The sequence below is a fragment of the Penicillium citrinum genome (assembly GCF_028827155.1).
Source record: "Penicillium citrinum strain IBT 23319 chromosome Unknown utg000011l:1.0-294111.0:1.0-294243.0, whole genome shotgun sequence".
NCBI lineage: Eukaryota > Fungi > Ascomycota > Eurotiomycetes > Eurotiales > Aspergillaceae > Penicillium > Penicillium citrinum.
Genome location: NW_026622696.1, coordinates 166,550 through 185,027, shown reverse-complemented (window position 1 = coordinate 185,027; position 18,478 = coordinate 166,550). Strand labels below are relative to the sequence as shown.

The following is an 18,478-nucleotide window of genomic DNA, read 5'->3' as shown; positions in this document are numbered from 1 at the left end:
TAATCAAGTATCGTCACGGTATTGTTTACTCCTTGAACTCCTTAACCCATAGGTTGATGGCACCGTACTCGGCATTGTGAGCACCGTACCAGAAGATCTCCTTGGGACCAGCCTCATTAGGGACATCAACAGAGTACCAGTCCTTGCCCTTGTGGGCGAAGTAACCCTTCTCGGTTTGGTCGAAGCCGAGAGTAGTGGCACCCTCGGGGGTAGCACCGGAGTGAGGAACAGTCAGACCAACAGGCGAGACGGAGTTCTCAACAATGTACAGGCTCTGGAAAGCAGTTGGGACGCCATTCTTAGAGGTGAAAGAGACGGCACCGTTTTGACCGCTGCGAACTGTTGAAGCATTTAGATTGGGAGTTATAATGGAATCGTTCAGGTAGTGTAGGGACTTACGGATAGCGATCTCATGGGTGGTGGTGTTGGCGCCAACCCAGAGGCTCTCTATTGAAGGAATTAGTGGGTTTCTTTCAATTATTTTGATGAAGACATGGTAGAATCACTTACGGCCGTCGGTCAGGACAGTCTTGCCACCATCAGCAACGAGGGTGAAAGCAGAGGGGAGCTTGGCAGCAGCGACGGCGCTGGCAAAGCCGGCAATAGCAGCGATGGAGAACTTCATTTTGAATGTGATGATTGAGGTTTGAATGATTGACTTTGAATAAAGAACGAAGTTGATACCGAGGATTGCCGGGCTTTATAGGTGACTTCTCGCGTCACTGGGCTACGATACCCTCGGTTGAAGCTAAGACATATCCAAAGCTCATCATCGCCGTAAATTTGGGGTTTATTCCACTGCGTGATGGCAGTTGTGGATAACCTTATTGGGTTGAATCCGGTTTACGGGTCGATCGTCTGGGGGGTCTTGAGACATTGTCTTTCATCACCTCATGGCCCAAATATTGGCCGTTCACCGACTTTCGCACAAAATTACGCCTTGATATCGAGATTTGAGCTCGAAAAGGATGGAGATGACATTGTGAGTGCTGATCTAAGATGGGTGTTGAATTTCGCCCTGGTCTGCTATTGCTGGGGGTCTTTCAGCTCGAAGCCCTTTTTTCATGACGGTAAAGATCTTTTATCCGATGTGGAGATTCGACTTGTTAGAGTATAAGCCACTGACGATCTCCCATGTCGGATAAGAGTCGGGGAAATGTCCCATTGCGTCTCCCATGCTATTCTTAGCAAATTATTATGGACAAAAGGGGTCTTCAGGGGTCTTTGAGAGGTTGGATATTTGGGTTTAGGGAGCAAATAGCTCATCAGTCTATTGCTAAGCGTTTTGTTATGGTGTAGACGCAAATTCCGGGGCATCCGTTAGTCTGCAAGCCTCGGAAAGACTAGAAGATGGACGTGGGGCCTTTCCTTTTGCCCCGAATAGCTCTAAAATTGGTCATTCATTGTAGCCTGGATACCTATCAAGACTCTAGGTAGAGTCTTTTCGAGTATAATTGTGATTTCAGGAGATTCGCACGCAAGATTCAACCATTTTATTGGCCCATCCATTGGATGATCGGTGTACAGTTTTAGCTCAAGCCCTTGAAAAATAAATGCATTCCAATGCATTTATTTTTTTTAGAGTGTAAGAACCTACAGTCATATATATGTCGCCTCATGCTATGCTTCTCTTTCCTAGCAAACGAAATTGAAACTTCCTACTCGTTCAATCAGACTGCAAATTGGAATTTGCTAGGTTTTAAAGATATATTTACCTAATGTAGTGGGGAGTATCGGCCTGCCTGCCAGTAGGAGGATTATGTAAGGGAATTGGCCTAATTTGGAAGGGGGTATATACATTCATTTAGATAGTATCTTTAGATACACACAGCATCAATTACACGAGTTCTAGCCTATTCGAGAGAGTACTAGCAGATAGCCCTTGTTGGGGTGTTGTTTACCCTCATCCTTCTGCCCCATTCGACCTGCACGTACTGACCGTGCTGCCTCGAGCATCCTATCCCGTTTCACTAAGTATATCGAAGCGACGTCGAGGCAGGCTTGATGAGAAACTAGATGTCGCAGCCTCGAAGCTGTGGTCCCGGTACATCTTACTCACCATAGTATGAATACACTACTTATCCCAGTGATTTTCGATTTTCAGCCTAGACGCGAATGGTCTGACTACTATCTGCAATTTCGCTGTAAGTATGCCCGAGCCATCAGTGTCAACGGTTTAGAACTGTACTCGTGGTATAACCAATTTAGTTTAGTTGGTCATGGATAATTCAGAGGCCGGTCATGTAACACATCGAACTCCACGTTTTGCTCTCCACGAGAGCAAAACCCAAAGAATGTCTTGCCTCTTTCTAGCATATCTTGAATATGAGCCCAGGAGATTTCAAGCTGCAAGACTCTGCTACGTAATACCATTTTGTGTCCTAATATCTACCAGCCACTAGTCAAGAACACCTTGAAATTGGATATCATGGAGAATCAATCCGAAACTTCAGCTCTGTCGGAATTCCACAAACTTGACCACATTTTTGTGATCGAAATGGAGGGACAAACTGGTCAATCTCATTTATACGGTTTAAATTCCATGCTTATTTGTACAGGTAGAAGAAAAATGTTCCCTTCACCCCCTTGGCATCCATCGCTCCGAACAACAGGTCGTCGTTGACATATTTAAAGTAATCAATGATAGGTTTATCGTCGTAAATCATGGCTGTCGTGATGGCACCGCGGTACTGCATAGGACGAAGCTGTGGCGATCACAACGTTAGCTTCAAGTTCTATTCATTTTATTCCTGAATTTCCAGGTTAGCTTTGGGGTCTTGTTTCCACCTACCCTAGCATGACCCCAGTCTGCATTCCAAACGCGAGACCCATCCTCTTGATAGCTCATGATGGGGTCTACATCTTCGCTCGATCGGAAGTCTTTGCCAGCCCATTTCAGAGATTCCATCTTTGCCTCGGTCGGATGGTTCGTGTTCACGCTGCCACCTTTCCATGGACCAATGAACTGTTCTGGCTGGACAGGTCTCAATTGGTCAAAAAGAGCAAAGGCGTCATCTTCAGTGAGATTCTGACGCTTGATGAAGTCTTCTGCTTGCTTCTCGGGTGTTCTTCATGGAAGAATTAGTACATTTCGTCTCAACGGGAGATTATTTGGATATACTCACGCGGACATTGTCTCGGCCGGTGCAGAAATGATATTTGCTCCAGATTCGTGATCGATTAGGCCCTGGTCGGATCGCCCACCTTTATAACACAAGCTTCGCTCAATGTAGCTGACCCTGCGTAATTCGACCCCAGCCTTGTGCATAAATTGTGGTCGCGGGCCATATTGATCGACCCCTCCAGCAAATCTCTCTTGTTCAATTCGTCTGAACGCGAACGGTGGGGCAGATGAATGCAGATCGGAACGATCTCGTTCAACGAATGGGCCATCCCACCTCTTAGCGGACAAATAGTTACCCCCAGAAAGGAGGACCTTTGGTGGCAAAGATGAAAGCCCTCGAATTTCAACGCATGTGTAGGGTCATCGACGGTGCATGTTCAGCGTTGATGGGTGCGACATCTGCAGGATCGTCTTGATATCAGGCATATGACAGTTAAGATCCTCGGAACATCAATCAGGAGGGGTACACAAAAGCTTTGTGTGTACCAGAAATGGAGGGGGACGCATGTACCCACCAGGGCTGACCCACGTCGTGAAGCATCGGACGAGATCTCCCTACGAGATTATCCCGACGATCAAAAAAGTGAATACCGAGTGGCTGGGATCGACACATGGGCATTTCGGAGAAGACCGAGAACTTCTTGTAATTTGGAAGGTGTTCAGTCGACGATTGAAGGGATTTGAGTTATCTCCACGTCACTGAATGACTCGCGTTCGCAAACTTTATAAACTTCGATTCGACATGATAAGCATGCACGTTGCACGAGTGCGTCATTAAGCGGTGGGGAGGAGATCTTAGCATTTCATTTCCTCCACCGCTTGTATGACGAGCTCGCGATACTTCAAGTTCCAGAACCAAGGACAAATTGATGAGCGTAAGGTTGGTCGTGTTTGGAGGCTGTGACGAATGAGAAACCACAGGAGTGATTATGGTTTGCCTTTCTCGCTGAAGATCTGGCCAGCTGCATCTTTGGGAGATCTGCAGCACGCTCACAGAAAGACAGTACAATTGCAATTATGAGAATGTGTGTGCAGTTCACGTTTATAGCATCATGTTCACCGGTCACTGAGGACCAAATGCGGATAGCCACCAGGATTATATCAAGACTTGAGAACCAGGCCGGCCGAGAATGCATAGGATCGATACGACTGAAAGGTCTACACTTTTGAGTTGTCAGCGTCGACGTATCTTCACAGCGTCCCCGTTCCAAGCTAGAGAATATAATAAACTCACAGGAATGCATCTGAACCCTGTTGACGGTCATATCAGTGCCCATCAATACCAATGGCTCCTCCGGAGTGTATCTCATGCTCAGGTTGACCCCGAACACGGCAGATGCATCTCAGTCACCACAAAAGACGGCGACTTTTCTTTCCCGTAGCTGATCGGCCCAGACATTATCCCTCTCACCAACCACCCATCAACTACCATCCACACTTATCCGTCTTCCATCCCGCGCCAGGCCATCATCAGGTGCCGACGTAGATCCCGTCTGCGGAACCCGAAATCCGGGGAAGCTAAACAGCGGCAGATCAGATCAATTCAGATCCGTGGATGCAGTCATCTGGCGATATTAAGCGTTAACCTGGTATCCACCATCGGGCCGTCGGATGCCGTGTCGACTCACTCTAGATATCACGGACGTGAATTCTTCTTGATTGCTTATGACCTAAGAAGGAGTAACGGTCAGCTTGCAGCAAGCTAGCAAGTGCAATTGGATCCACTTGGCTGGGGGATGGAACTTGACATCTCATCATCGAGATAAAATCTGAATTTTTGCGCTTCGGGCGCTGAAGATCCTTTCAGGAACAGGCTTGGGAAAGGGGTTGCAAGGGAGTAACATGAAAGAAGCCAAAAGCCACATACGCATCAGCAATACAGAATACTTGGAATACTGATGTCAGGGTGGACATGGCAAGTTTTTTGCGATATGCCAGCACCCGAAACCGAAAGTGTCGTAGATTCGCCTCCCACCATTCCGTCTTCATTACTCCGTACTCCCGTAAACATTCAAAACGATGGGCCGATCAGGAGATACCCGAGTACACACTCTGGGGGAGAATCTCAGCACGGAACCGTTCACCGAAAATGGATCTTCGAAATGATTCCGATTCAAATTCGTCGACATCAGAAAGTGACAGCCACTGAGGGTCACGAGGCTGGGCTGGCGCCGCTGTCAACCTCGGCGGCTCCCGGGTTGTGCATCAAGGAAAGATTTGATCCGAGTCATCCCATAGCCTAAAAGGGCAACTGACAGGAGCGTTTGAGATCCAGGTCAGCGGAAAGAATTGTATGCATTTGGAGTGGACAGGGGATAGCTGTCCTGCTCCACTGTTATGGGATTGTGGGACGGGGAATGTTTCGTGTATTGCTTGCTATTATGGGGCACATTTGTAAATTTTTTTTTAGGAATTATTTCTTGGTTTCACGAGGATGTAAAAGATAGAGTCTAGATCTATGTACCGGTCTGGTCTATTGCAGGTACAAAGAATACTGCAGATATCCTAGTTGAGCAAGACGGGCAACGACACCTGGAGTTGAGGAGTTGACACGTCGGAAGAAATAGTACGAATAGAGGGGAAGAGGTGCTACTGTGGCATTTAGGAGGGTGCATATTGCATATTGCATATTTGGATATTTGGATGTTTGCCACGATAGAAGTAGTTCTTTGTTAACTTTACTAGTATTATTGCTGTATTGGTGTAAGCAAGTACATCGTGGTACCTACCAGCTGGACTCATCCTGATCATGCGGCTCAGAGATATCATACGGAGTGCCGATATTTAGTTTGATTCTTCATTAGATTCTTCAATTTTCAAAATTGCCATTATTTTCCATACAATTCTTCACCCTGCGATATGTAGTACTTTTTTTTTTCCTGACAGGTGCGTCTCCTGCAGAATGCAAGTAGTGTACATGCAAAGTGGCCAGGGAATGAATAACCAATTAAAGAGACTAACAACCATGTTTTTATACAGAATCCCTGATCTACAATACACCCAATACGACAGTACTATGTACAGCCTACTCAATTCGTCGTTTAGCCCTACTTTAGCCCTACTCTAGCCCTACTTTATACTGCAAGGATTGCCCCCAAACAGTGTCGGGTCCGAGACTCGGCCGGAAGAACTCCACTTTGCAACGGTTTCACTTAGGGTTAATCGGAGCCGGCCGTTGTATACTTCATCATTTCATATTATCCCGATTTTATATCATCATTACACTCGGTTATAATTATATAAAATAGAGAATATGATAATGGTCATATGTAGATAGAGAGATAGTACTAACTAATAGAATAATATGAATAATACTGGAAATACATAAAGGATGGCTAGACTATATGACGGATTAGTACTTCTGACATCACAAGTCTCGGCTCTTAGCTTCGGCCAGGATGGAGTCGTAATCCTTTCCGGATCGATCCCGAAAATCCCCCCCTTTTTCACGAGTGTTCCACTTCTCCCCTGCTCCGGCCTGGTCCAGTTTTGATCATCTTGACTGTACATAGTAGGGTGGCTATTTAAGTATATAACCGCTGCACTGGCCGATTGGAACCTACCTAGGTTTTGTATTTCCATGGTAACACATCTGTCTTGATCGATTATATTTTATACTATAAGATTTAGTATCTTATAATCTTTGCTCCCGCCCTTTCCAACCCAACTTCCCTTGTTATCAATATCTTCTTCACTCACACCCCACTGATCAACATCAACATCAACATCCTTCCCAATGTGTATCCCTCCCATCTCGACGATGGCCGCATTTAGTCGACCCAATCCAATGTCGACTTTAACGGCCGAAGACGAAAGATATCTCAATCAACAGTTGAGCCCTCAGCCACGCCCTATGGACATGTATCCCGGTACCAAGGCAAATGATCCTTTGCCTGTCAACTGGACCTATGATAGCGCCATCGATCTATTCTCAGTCAACCCGGTTGATATGGACCCGGTTTCCTTCGACTTTTCCGAAATGACCAGTGCCGATACAAAGGATTTGTTCATGGATCCATTTGGTACCCCGACTATCAACGGCTTCACCATGCCAACCGATGATGCTGTCTCTCCCTCATCCGTATGTATTCGTCCTCTTCCTAGGATAAGTCTGAATACGGATTAAAGAATCATCACTAACTTCATTCAGCAGGAACTTGATAGTGATGATCAATCTTGGTCCACGGGAGCTCGTCAATCCATCGATATGACCTTACCCGAGTCATCTATCAACCCTAACAAGCCCATCACCCGAAACGATTCACAGAACTCATCGGCCAGATGGTCCTCCAGTCCAGAAATAAAATCTGAAAAATACACTGCCCCCCGTCCACAAAAGCAGTCGACCACAAGCACAAGTTCCAGCAGTCGGAAAACTAGAAGTCTCTCTCAAGACTCGAATCACTCAACCAGCCAAGATCCCCAGACACGAAATGCTGCTAAACGTGCTGCTCACAATATCATTGAGAAGCGATATCGCACAAACATGAATGCAAAGTTTCTTTCCCTGGAAAAGGCCATCTCCCCAGCTGGCGTGCACAAGCAGACATCTCGTGCTGGAGCTGGTTCTCTGAAGAAATCCGAGATTCTCACCAACGCACTCACGTATATCGATAACGTGCAACAGGAGAATCAGGCCTTGCATAAGGAACTAGCCTTGTTGAAACAGAATCTGCTTCCGGGTGGGATCTGGCGTCATTCGAAACAGTCTCGCGTGTGACTTGATGCGCTGCCCATCACACATGATCATACCACTGCCTGGCGCTGATTGAGAGTTTCCTTGTTTTAATGACCGTGACACGAATTGTACATTTAGAGTTGACGGCAACTTTGTCGATCAGGCGTTGCTCAAGGGGTAATAGGCGACATATTTGGCGTTTGGGTTCAATCTCGTCTTTCAAGTTTTTATTTGACCGTTTTTTCTCTCTCCCATCTTACATGGTCAATCTCGAGTCCTGGTGACAACAAAAGTGTTTTTCTCTCGTTCGTGCTTCCCTAACCTTGGATGAGTCGGGGATATTTTGATAGTGTATGAAGCATCTTGAATGTCATTGCCAAGACTCGGGTGATTTGTCTCTTTGCTTGATTCTTCCATTCGTAGGCTTTCCACTTGGTTCCACTGTATGGGCTGATATTGCTTGATCGGGGAGGAGTTGCGCCATTGTGTGTCATCAGAGTATTGCTCTCCACTGGCAATACGTTTGTGTATAAAGGTAAGCTGGATCCTCGAAGAAATGTCTGTTTAGCAAGCATCAAATTGTCTGACTGGTATTCGCAGAATGTGCTCTGCTTTAATCAGATTCACCTTGATGGGCATATTTTGACGCAGAATTTGACTTGAATACCAATTTTCATTTCCTGGACAGTATATCCAACGATATCGAAATGTATTCATGACCCTTTTTGACTCTTCGTTTCGGAATGAAACCCTCTGCAGACTACCAAGCGGGTATGTGCATGTACTGTACAAAAGTCAAGATGACTGAGTGCCAGACACGAGAAAAGGCTTTTCACTGCTCCAAATTCAGTGTTATATCGGATCAAGAGTCACCTGAGGGAATCGGATTGCTGATATTGAGGATCGATGGCCATCTGGACACCTCTGCTGATCAGCAGACCCGGCCCCTAAGAGAACATTCCGCTTGATAGGAAAGATTTGACTCATGTAATTAGGAAATCAAATCTCTTCCTTTTGCAGATGCTGATATCTTGACGACCCTCAGTGCAGATATCGTTTGGGCCTAGTCTAACCGAGGAGATCTGGCTATGAATACCCAAACAGGTTTGGCCTCCTGCGCTGTGCCTGACTATCTTCGACGTGGCAATACTCCAGGACGATGAATTCAACCTCATGATTCATTACCGCGGGGAATCTATGAGTTGAATGGAAACAACGGACTCAGTTCTTCGGGATACTCCAGATCATGAAATCTCCCCGCATTCTGACAACCCTCAACCAGAAGTTTGTCGCACTTTTACCAGAATTCAAACTACATCTACGGAATACAATGATCAAGTCTACACCTCTATTACAAAATAGGAAGGAGAAGGAGATTCTCCCACCGACCACGGCGATATCGGCCAATGATGCAGGCATATAACTCGAGCTCTCGGAGGAGACCTCCCGGATCGCCAGCTTTGAATGAATCCATCTCGTCGCTAATGCAGCCTGGAATTGAGTTCACTGATGATCAGCTGCCAGAACGGTTCCTATTTGTGTTCTCGTTGCGCCCGAGAATGCGGCATTCGCCCCATTCCCCAGATCTGCTGTCTTCCCGGGTTAGTTCCCTTGGCTATCTGCTGCAGCCCGATGCCCAGCCGTCGTTTCGTCTTTCCTTATTAATGATTCAATTGGTAAGATACTTCCCCCGAAACAGCCAGTAAATGCGATTGGTTGGACTATATATGTGGCTTCAGTATCCCTTGATATGAGCATTGACTAGTGGCTGCGCAACGAGTGTCTCGTGAAGGACATACTAGGAAAGAGAGAGAAATATAAATCTGCTCCACCACGATTTCATTCAATAAAGACCATGACACGAGATATTCGAGATCTGTGCTCGAGATAATAGAGATAAGATGTGTTCCATCGTCCTTGACAGCCTTGTCACTGCAGCATGGAAATATGAAGCACAGTATGTTAGGAACAACAACGTCAGCGGACAATTGTCCGCCAGTTCTGCTCTTATCATTCCGCATGTACTTTCTATTTCAAGTTAGTTTCGCCACTGTCGAATCCACTCTTTGATAGCTCGCGATGCCGGCGGATGGCTGCAGTACAGGCAGATATGCTTATTCGTGCTAATTAGAGAAGACCATGGGCGATACCCCAGATTTACTCATTCCTATCCGAAAGCAAAACTGGAAAATAAACGGAAGCTAAAGGCAATTCAAACGAAGCCATCATTCTGTCTGGATTGCCGATGTCAAATCGAATTTTCTGCCGTAGTCCACTCTATATGATGAAAAAATCAGCTACAATCACCAACTTTTGAAATAAAGCTAACTATGACTATATATGGAATTAATACAATAACTATTCTCAACATCAAACTACCTTCTACCTGCTTTATTCCATTCTTATCTGTGGAGAGCAACTCTATCAACTTCGACTCACTCTAGAAAGTCCTGCCGAGGGCGGTCCGTCGAAAGGTTCCACTCCCCGCAAAAAGGAATGAAAAAAAAAAATGAAAATGAAAAAAAGCAAAGAAAAAGACAAACGAGCTTGCGTTGATCGTTTCTATGACCAACATTGGTTGACTACATGACCAATTCTGTCTGTGTCCACTCAATCTAATCCCCGTTCAATCGGTTATTGGCTCTGATCCATCCCCAGCTTTATCTGAGCCCCGTATTTTTCCTGGGGGAAGAGAACGCGACAACTGATACTGAACGGTCCGTGTGTGAGGGGGCGATCGTACACCGCGGAATTCCGTCTTGTGAGACGGAGAGATAGAGAGAGGGGGAGAGGAAGTCAGACATATAATCTCTGGATACCAGTCTTTTTGGCTCCTCTTCTTTCTTCCAGATTTGGCTTTGGCAGAAAATGGGCGTATCTCTTACTCGTCTCTACGCTGAATTGATCTTTATTGCCTCGGGTTGAAGTAGTATGATGGACGTTGAAACCAATTCGCTTCCCCTTAAACCACCCATCGAAGATGAGCAGGATGTTCAAGATGCCACTGACTTGGCGGCGATGGGCCATGCCCAAGCATTAACGCGCAAGTTCAATATCTGGAGCATGCTTGCTTTGGCCTTTTGTGTTCTCGGTATGCGTCATCATCATCATCCCCTTGCAGTGGCAACATGGCGAGAGCCGCCACATCAACATTCCCATCAGTGAGCTAATTGTGTAATTCTTTGCCTTGGTGTATAGGAACCTATTCGACATTTGCTCAGGATTTGAGCAGTGGATTGACAAATGGCGCTTCCATTACTATCCTCTGGGGCCTTGTGCTGGTCACGGCCTGTAATCTTTGCGTCGCTCTCTCGCTTGGTGAATTGACCAGCAGTATGCCTACAGCTCTCGGGCAAGCATACTGGGTTTATCGTCTATGGACCACGCCACTTGGTCGTTTCGTTTCATATATGTGCGCTTGGATCAATACCTTCGGATGGTGGACATTGACAGCCTCGCAAGTCGCCTTTATGACCGAGTTCCTTTTGGGTATGAAGACGATGTTCAATCCTGACTGGGACGGCGCCAGCAAAGGCTGGTTGAATTTTGTTATTTATATCGGTGTCGTCTTTCTCTTGACTTTGATCAACGTCGTTAGCTGTCGTCGTGAGCAAATTCTACCTTGGATCAACAACTTTGTCGGGGTTTGGTTTGCAGGGCTCTTTATCGTTTTGTCGATGGTGATGCTTATCTGTGTCGGTACCAAAAGTGGTCTTTCTTTCCAGCCTCCATCCTTTGTTTTTGGACAATGGATGAATGAGACCGGGTGGAGTGATGGTGTTGTCTGGTTCACGGGTCTTGTGCAAGCCGCGTATGGTTTGACTGCCTTCGATTCCGTCATTCATATGGTGGAAGAGATTCCTGCGCCGCGCAAAAATGCTCCTCGTGTTATCTGGATGGCCGTGCTGTTTGGTGCAATCACCGGATTTATCTTTATGGTTGTCTGTCTGTTCTGTATTCAGAATGTCGATAACGTCGCGGGAGCTGACCTCCCTTTTATGGAACTCATGCTTGAGACCGTTGGTCTGAAAGGTGGCGCTACCTTGATTGCTCTCTTCATTTTCAATGGTCTGGGACAGGGAATTAGTGTTCTCACCACTGCCTCTCGTTTGACTTGGGGTTTCGCCCGTGATGGAGGTCTTCCTTGGAGTCGATACTTCAGTCACGTCGATCCCGTCTGGCAAGTCCCAGCCCGATCTCTCTGGGGTCAGGGTGTTATTATTGGAATTGTTGGTATCTTGTACCTGTTCGCCAATACTGTGCTTGAAGCCATTCTCAGTGTTAGCACTATTGCCTTGACAGTGTCTTATGCCATGCCCATTCTTGCACTACTCGTCGTCGGTCGTGACAAGCTGCCTCCTGGCCCTTTCCGTCTTGGTCGCTGGGGTCCTTGGTTCAACTGGGTCAGCATCGTCTATTGTATTATCACGACCATTTTCTTCCTCTTCCCGGGCTCTCCTAACCCGGCGCCCAGTGACATGAACTACGCCATCGCTGTGTTTGGCGTTATGCTGGTGATTGCCATTGCCTTTTGGTTTATTCAAGGTAGTCGCACTTATCTGCAAACAGAAGACGCTATTGCTCAGATGGTCTATGCTCAGCACTTGGAGGACTCAGGAAACCCTGCGCCTGCTCAAGAGGTCCCCGTTGGCTTCAAGTAGTGGCTCATCTCTTGTTGAGAAATGGCCTAGCTCTTTGATGCAACATTGTATATACTAGTACATGTTAATGCGTTTATTTGCTTTCAAAATTTTATTTATATGCTAGATTCAAATCGCACCCGTAATTTACCACACTGTGTTTGTCCAGGACATCATTCGTAGCAGTACTTATGAACATAAGTAATTATCCCGTACGTCCACAAGCGAAACCACTACCACGAAGTTCCGTTTACAGCAGTCTGTCTGGGAAACTCTTCAGATATTCAATTGATGAGGATGTCTTAAAGCGATGTCGGATGCATGAAATATTGGCACAACTGGTGAACATGTTAAGTTTGAAACCTGCAGACCTGCCAGTACCGCCGGAGTCCGTCACAACAGTTTCTACGAAAATTCTACAACGACATGTCTCGCAGACACCGACGGAGACCACAGATATACAGCACTAACATTGAATAAACATGAACCGAGCAAGGCACGATTGCCAATGAACGACTACATTCTGATCAATTTTATCTGATATCCACACATATCACAAAGCCAAGACATCAACGACCCTCGCTCGACCCACTTGATAATATTAATCCCAGCCACTGGCAAGGACGGACATCGGACTCTCCGTTTCAATGCACGAGGCATCAACTTTACTAGCAGTCTGTCGCATGCCTCCGGTTAATTGGAGATGGCCATATCTCCTCCGGAAATGATTGTTGTGCAAATGTAACCTGCTTGCTCTCTAGACTATCGGATCGATTCTGCGCCTCTTGGCAGGGGTTAATACATAGTCACACTGCACCTTGAAAATTCCACCGAATCTGCATCTTGCAGGAAACAATTCGACTTTACAAGCCGTCCATTATGTGCAACTCATTATAGTCTTCTTCTCTGACAAAATCCCCAGATATTTTTCCACTCCCAAGCTCGTCATTGACATTTATCTCCTGCCCCTCGCGTTATTCCCGTCTCAAACAAGTGGGTCTCTCCCCTGCAGATCGGAGAGTGGCGTGAGTCGCGTCGTGGTCAGGGTCAACAGTTGCCAAGGTGAAGGGAGGATACCTCCCACATCACGGGCTATCCTTCATCTGTCGTCATTTCATCATGTCGGCAGCTCGCGAGAGGGGAAGTCGTGTCGATATGTGACCTTGCGGCATCTTGCAGAAAGCGTAGAACTGTTTTGATAGCACACAGCGTACTTGACTGGTTGGTTCCTGGATCGTTGCCGACGGACCTCCGGCTTCCTGGATCCACTGAGGAGCAGTGGAACTTTTAAGCAAGGCCAAGAGAGTGGTGAACAGCCCGAGGGCGTAATTTATTAGCTTGGTAGAATAGACGGATTGCTTCTTTGCACCACCCATCCACATTCTTGCACCGGCGCTCATTCTCCCTTCCAATGCAACCATAATAAATAAAACCTTCACGACCCCCTCTACCCTGCTTCTCGCCCATTCCAGCCCATTGCCCAGTATTTATACTTTGGCATCTGCATCTTTTATGCAGAGTTAGGTTGGGAGTTGAGAGTGAGTGCATCTGTCATACGGTCCCTATAGCTACTAGTTATGCTTGCTTCGCTTTTAAACAGCGGCGCTTTGTCGCTTGCAGTTATCTCCCTTCTTGCATCTACTGCCGCGGCTGATGTATTCGAGAGTTTGCCCGGTGTGCCAGAGGGTATGTTTGCTTTTATTTGCTCCAGAATCATCCCTATGTAAACAATCCTTGGAAGCCGAGGCTAATTAGAATCTTTACTGTAGGATGGCGCTACAGTCGCACCCCCAGTGGGAAACAACCTCTCAAGCTTAATCTTGCTCTAACCCAAGAAGGTCTCCAGGGATTCGAAAATGCTCTCATGGACATGTCGACGCCTGGTCACCCAGACTACGGCAAACATTTCCAAACGCACGATGAGATGAAACGCATGCTGCAGCCCAGCGATCAATCCGTGAAGACTGTTCGCAATTGGCTCGAGGAAGCCGGTGTCAAAGATATTCAACATGATGCCGATTGGCTCACCATCCATACCACTGTCGAGAAAGCAAATGATCTCTTGGATGCAAACTTCCAATATTACGTTAACCGTAACCAGCATGTTGAGCGTCTACGAACCCTCGAGTACTCTCTTCCAAAGGAGGTCATTCCTCATGTGAATCTGGTTTCTCCGACAACGCGTTTCGGTCAGATCAGGCCCAATCGTGCTACTATTCACAGCAAGTCGCGTGTTGCCGATGAAGAGTTCAAGGCGGCTGTCCATTCATCCTCTGATAGCTGTAATACCGCAATCACCCCCGAGTGTCTGAAGAGTATCTACAACGTTGGTGACTATAAGCCGCAGTCCGACAATGGAAACAGCGTTGCTTTCGCTAGCTACCTGGAGCAATATGCCCGGTATAAAGATCTTGCTCTTTTTGAAGAAGATCTCGCACCGTATGCCAAGGGACAGAACTTCACTGTCATTGAGTTCCACGGTGGTCTCAATGACCAGAACTCGCAATCTGACAGCAGCGAGGCCAATCTGGACTTGCAGACCATCGTCGGAATCAGCTCTCCTGTTCCTGTCACCGAATTTAGCACTGGTGGCCGTGGCCAACTGGTTCCTGATCTGGATCAGCCTGACCCTAACAACAATAACAATGAGCCATACCTGGAGTTCCTTCAAAACGTCGTGAAGATGAGCCATGATGAACTCCCAGCGGTCATCTCGACTTCATATGGCGAGGATGAGCAGGTAAATTACTCCCAATCGATATTCCTAGATGTGACACAAGCTAATTTCCCTCCCAGAGCGTTCCCGAAAAGTACGCCCGCTCTGTTTGCAATCTTTATGCCCAACTCGGTAGCCGTGGTGTTTCAATCATCTTCTCTTCCGGAGACTCTGGAGTTGGCGCAGCCTGCCAGACTAACGATGGACGTAATGCCACCCACTTCCCTCCTCAATTCCCTGCCTCGTGTCCTTGGGTGACATCGGTCGGTGCCACCACTCATACATCCCCTGAGAAGGCCGTTTATTTCTCATCCGGAGGTTTCTCCGATCTGTGGGAACGACCTAAGTGGCAGGAGGAGGCCGTCAGCAAATACCTCGAAAACCTTGGTAACAAGTGGTCTGGCCTGTTCAACGCCAAGGGTCGCGCATTCCCAGATGTCTCTGCACAAGGCCAAAACTTTGCCATCTACGAGAAGGGACAACTCACTCGAGTGGATGGAACCTCGGCTTCGGCGCCTGCATTTGCTGGCGTGATCGCATTGGTGAACGATGCCCGGATTCAGGCTAACCAACCCACTCTGGGATTCCTTAACCCCTGGCTCTATTCGGAGGCATCTTCGGTCTTGAATGATATCACAACTGGTGGAAGTACCGGCTGTGATGGAAATGGTCGTTTCAGTGGTCCGCAGAACGGTGGTCCCGTTGTCCCTTATGCTAGCTGGAATGCCACAGATGGATGGGACCCCGTGAGTGGTCTGGGAACACCTAACTTCGCCAAGATGGTGAAGAATATCGTGAAGAGCTCCTAATTAGCATTGCATTATCATCCCATCTCCCCGTCAATCTGCCATGATGTTTTATCAAGGAGTGCACATAGATTGTGTTGACCATATTCGAATGCATAATGACTGGATGTTTGTCTGTCTTGAAGATATTCCAATGTAAAATCGCTTTCACAAACGTCGTAGTGTTGCCCAGTGAAACTTTTGTAGTGACTCCTGGTTAGTCGTGGCATCCAAAATCCATCATCCATGGATGATACCACGTCTCCAGGTGCTAAAATGATGAAGTCGGATCTGTGAGCATTCAATAGTTGGTGATGATCCGACGCATCCCAATGATCATATATGCATCCGATGCAAGTCCCCTATAAGAGCAAAAAGGAGCAAACAAATAAGGAGTCAAGCAAAGCCCACGTTATAATCAATCAGCCAAAATGCCAAGAGACTCAAGTCAAACTTCAATAGTTGGCATCTCTATGTATCATAGTGTGTGTATGCAATACTTGGCGTACAAAAGTCTGAAATCCCAAAAAAGAAGCCTTCAACCGTGCGCAATCACCGATATTCATGTGTATGATATGTAGATCAAACACCCCACCCGAGCACACACTGATATAGCACGAGTTTCTAAATGAATCATCATTCTCTATCAATCGCAGAGAAGCTCAATTAGGACTACCCCCGAGACATCAAGGATGATCGGGGATGGATATCTAATAGTTTCTTCTCATGCAGTAACTATCCTACTTCCAACCATGGATGAAGAGGACAATTCAATAAAGTGAACCCACTTGGTTGTGCTATAGTATGTATCATAGTGGATGGGGCGGCAATTCGTGGAAGGCTGATCATCGACGCTAGACGATTCTTCGGGACAATAGCTCTGCACGACTCGTCTCATTATTTCCATGAAACCCCTTTGACTTTTTTCTCATTGTCTTTCTTTCCTTGATTTTCGCCTCCGTTGTGGGGGTCTTTTCGCTAGTGAACTTTATTGCCAGTGGACAAATGGAGGTATTCGAGGGCCATGCGCATATGCCAACACAATTGACGGTCTTATTTGGTGGTTAATGAGGTGTCAAAGAAAGTCAGCTTGTTTTAATTTATCACGTGTGTCTTTATATTGATCCTTGGGCTTGTTCTTGGTACGATTTGTGGATTAATTTGATGGTGACTAGTGATGGGTCTTCAAGGGGGCGAGGCTCCATTTATTTCCTATTTAAACGAAGATGTTGTAATGCACGACACAGCCCACACGCCTTAAGCGACTCACGTGTTAAGGAAGAACCCCGCAGATCTTTGATTCCAATGATCGAGAACGAACGATCTTGTTTGTCAACTCACAGAATTCTATCATGACCTTGACAGTTGCGGTAGCTGGCGCGACGGGTCGCGTCGGAACAACCATTGTTGAGCAGATTCAACATGAGAATAAGTTCTCGGTGATTGCATTGACTCGAAGCGTATGTGCCAATCAAGGCAGTCCACATCGTCGATAAGACATTGATTGACGGTTGATTAAAGGAACATGTCGATTCGCCTCTCAGCGGCGTTCCATATGTGCAAATAGACTATGACAATATCCCGGCACTTGCGGAGCAATTGGAACACCATGATGTACAGACGGTTATATGTACCATCGGAATGCTAGGAGATGATTGTTCTGAAGCGCAGCTCAATTTAATCAAAGCTGCTGATCGGGCACGCACTGTCCAACGGTTCATTACAAGCGAATTCGGTTATATGACGCGTGCTGAGTATTGCTTCCGAACCAAACGGAACATTCGTGTTTCTCCAACTAATCACCTACTTTTAGGAGGAAAGACGTAGATCCAGGAGTTGACTGGTTCTTGACAGCTGCAGATTTCTTAAAGAATAGCAATTTGCAATATACTCGACCAGTTTGTGGAGCTTTCATGGATTTCATGGGAACTCCACGCGTACGATCGAATATTACACCAAACACCATCGCTATTGATTGTTACAAACGCGAGGCATGCATTCCAGGGGATGGAAGTGCCAAAATAACGATGATTTATAGCTATGATGCTGCGACATTGATTGCGAAATTACTCGAGCTCGACGAATGGACCGAGTTCAGCTTTTGTAATGGAGAAGACACTACGCTCGGCCAGGCTCTTAAGGATGCGGAGGAAGTCCTCGGTAAGCGTGGCTTATAGCATGGTGATATTCAATTCTCTAACTTTCACTTAGGTGAAAAATTCGAAGTAACCTACGTTCAAGCAGAAGATATCGCGAGTGGGAATTTTCCCACAATGAATATCCTCGAGGGCAGCGGGATTCAACCACAAGAACAGCGCGACTATGCTGTTTTCGGTTACGAAATGTATCTTGCTGGAGGTTTCAATTTACCCACTGAAGGCCGTTTGGGAGACAAATTCCCGGGCTTTAAACCAAGGACGGTCCGGCAATTTCTGGAAATGGTTTGGAAGCAGTAGGGTCACAGGTGGTGATGGTCCGCGAGTACACTTGTGAAACCTGGCTCAGGGTGTGCTACTCTACTATTCTTTGCGACAT

The 18,478-nt window shown here is 46.6% G+C and overlaps 7 protein-coding genes across 7 annotated transcripts; 4 read left to right on the top strand and 3 right to left on the bottom strand.

The window, feature by feature from the left end:
- Nucleotides 1-25: 25 nt before the first annotated feature.
- On the bottom strand, nucleotides 26-625 carry N7469_011595 (uncharacterized protein; the record flags this gene model as incomplete). The annotated part of the gene is made up of 3 exons (XM_056650500.1): nucleotides 26-339; nucleotides 400-447; nucleotides 511-625. 3 exons carry the CDS (start codon nucleotides 623-625, stop codon nucleotides 26-28), a joined length of 477 nt encoding a protein of 158 aa, XP_056495009.1.
- Nucleotides 626-2,546: 1,921 nt separating this feature from the next.
- On the bottom strand, nucleotides 2,547-3,133 carry N7469_011594 (DUF4334 domain-containing protein; the record flags this gene model as incomplete). Its single annotated transcript, XM_056650499.1, has 3 exons — nucleotides 2,547-2,705; nucleotides 2,792-3,068; nucleotides 3,126-3,133. 3 exons carry the CDS (start codon nucleotides 3,131-3,133, stop codon nucleotides 2,547-2,549), a joined length of 444 nt encoding a protein of 147 aa, XP_056495008.1.
- A 3,727-nt stretch (nucleotides 3,134-6,860) lies between these two features.
- On the top strand, nucleotides 6,861-7,844 carry N7469_011593 (uncharacterized protein; the record flags this gene model as incomplete). The annotated part of the gene is made up of 2 exons (XM_056650498.1): nucleotides 6,861-7,205; nucleotides 7,275-7,844. 2 exons carry the CDS (start codon nucleotides 6,861-6,863, stop codon nucleotides 7,842-7,844), a joined length of 915 nt encoding a protein of 304 aa, XP_056495007.1.
- A 2,889-nt stretch (nucleotides 7,845-10,733) lies between these two features.
- On the top strand, nucleotides 10,734-12,463 carry N7469_011592 (putative amino acid permease family protein; the record flags this gene model as incomplete). Its single annotated transcript, XM_056650497.1, has 2 exons — nucleotides 10,734-10,893; nucleotides 11,001-12,463. The coding sequence occupies 2 exons, from the start codon at nucleotides 10,734-10,736 to the stop codon at nucleotides 12,461-12,463; spliced, it is 1,623 nt and encodes a 540-aa protein (XP_056495006.1).
- Nucleotides 12,464-13,551: 1,088 nt separating this feature from the next.
- N7469_011591 (uncharacterized protein) lies at nucleotides 13,552-13,863 on the bottom strand (the record flags this gene model as incomplete). The annotated part of the gene is made up of 1 exon (XM_056650496.1): nucleotides 13,552-13,863. One exon carries the CDS (start codon nucleotides 13,861-13,863, stop codon nucleotides 13,552-13,554), a length of 312 nt encoding a protein of 103 aa, XP_056495005.1.
- Nucleotides 13,864-14,019: 156 nt separating this feature from the next.
- On the top strand, nucleotides 14,020-15,967 carry N7469_011590 (S53 family peptidase; the record flags this gene model as incomplete). The annotated part of the gene is made up of 3 exons (XM_056650495.1): nucleotides 14,020-14,128; nucleotides 14,212-15,182; nucleotides 15,239-15,967. The coding sequence occupies 3 exons, from the start codon at nucleotides 14,020-14,022 to the stop codon at nucleotides 15,965-15,967; spliced, it is 1,809 nt and encodes a 602-aa protein (XP_056495004.1).
- Nucleotides 15,968-17,295: 1,328 nt separating this feature from the next.
- N7469_011589 (uncharacterized protein) lies at nucleotides 17,296-18,399 on the top strand (the record flags this gene model as incomplete). Its single annotated transcript, XM_056650494.1, has 4 exons — nucleotides 17,296-17,403; nucleotides 17,465-17,697; nucleotides 17,757-18,103; nucleotides 18,155-18,399. 4 exons carry the CDS (start codon nucleotides 17,296-17,298, stop codon nucleotides 18,397-18,399), a joined length of 933 nt encoding a protein of 310 aa, XP_056495003.1.
- Nucleotides 18,400-18,478: the final 79 nt, after the last annotated feature.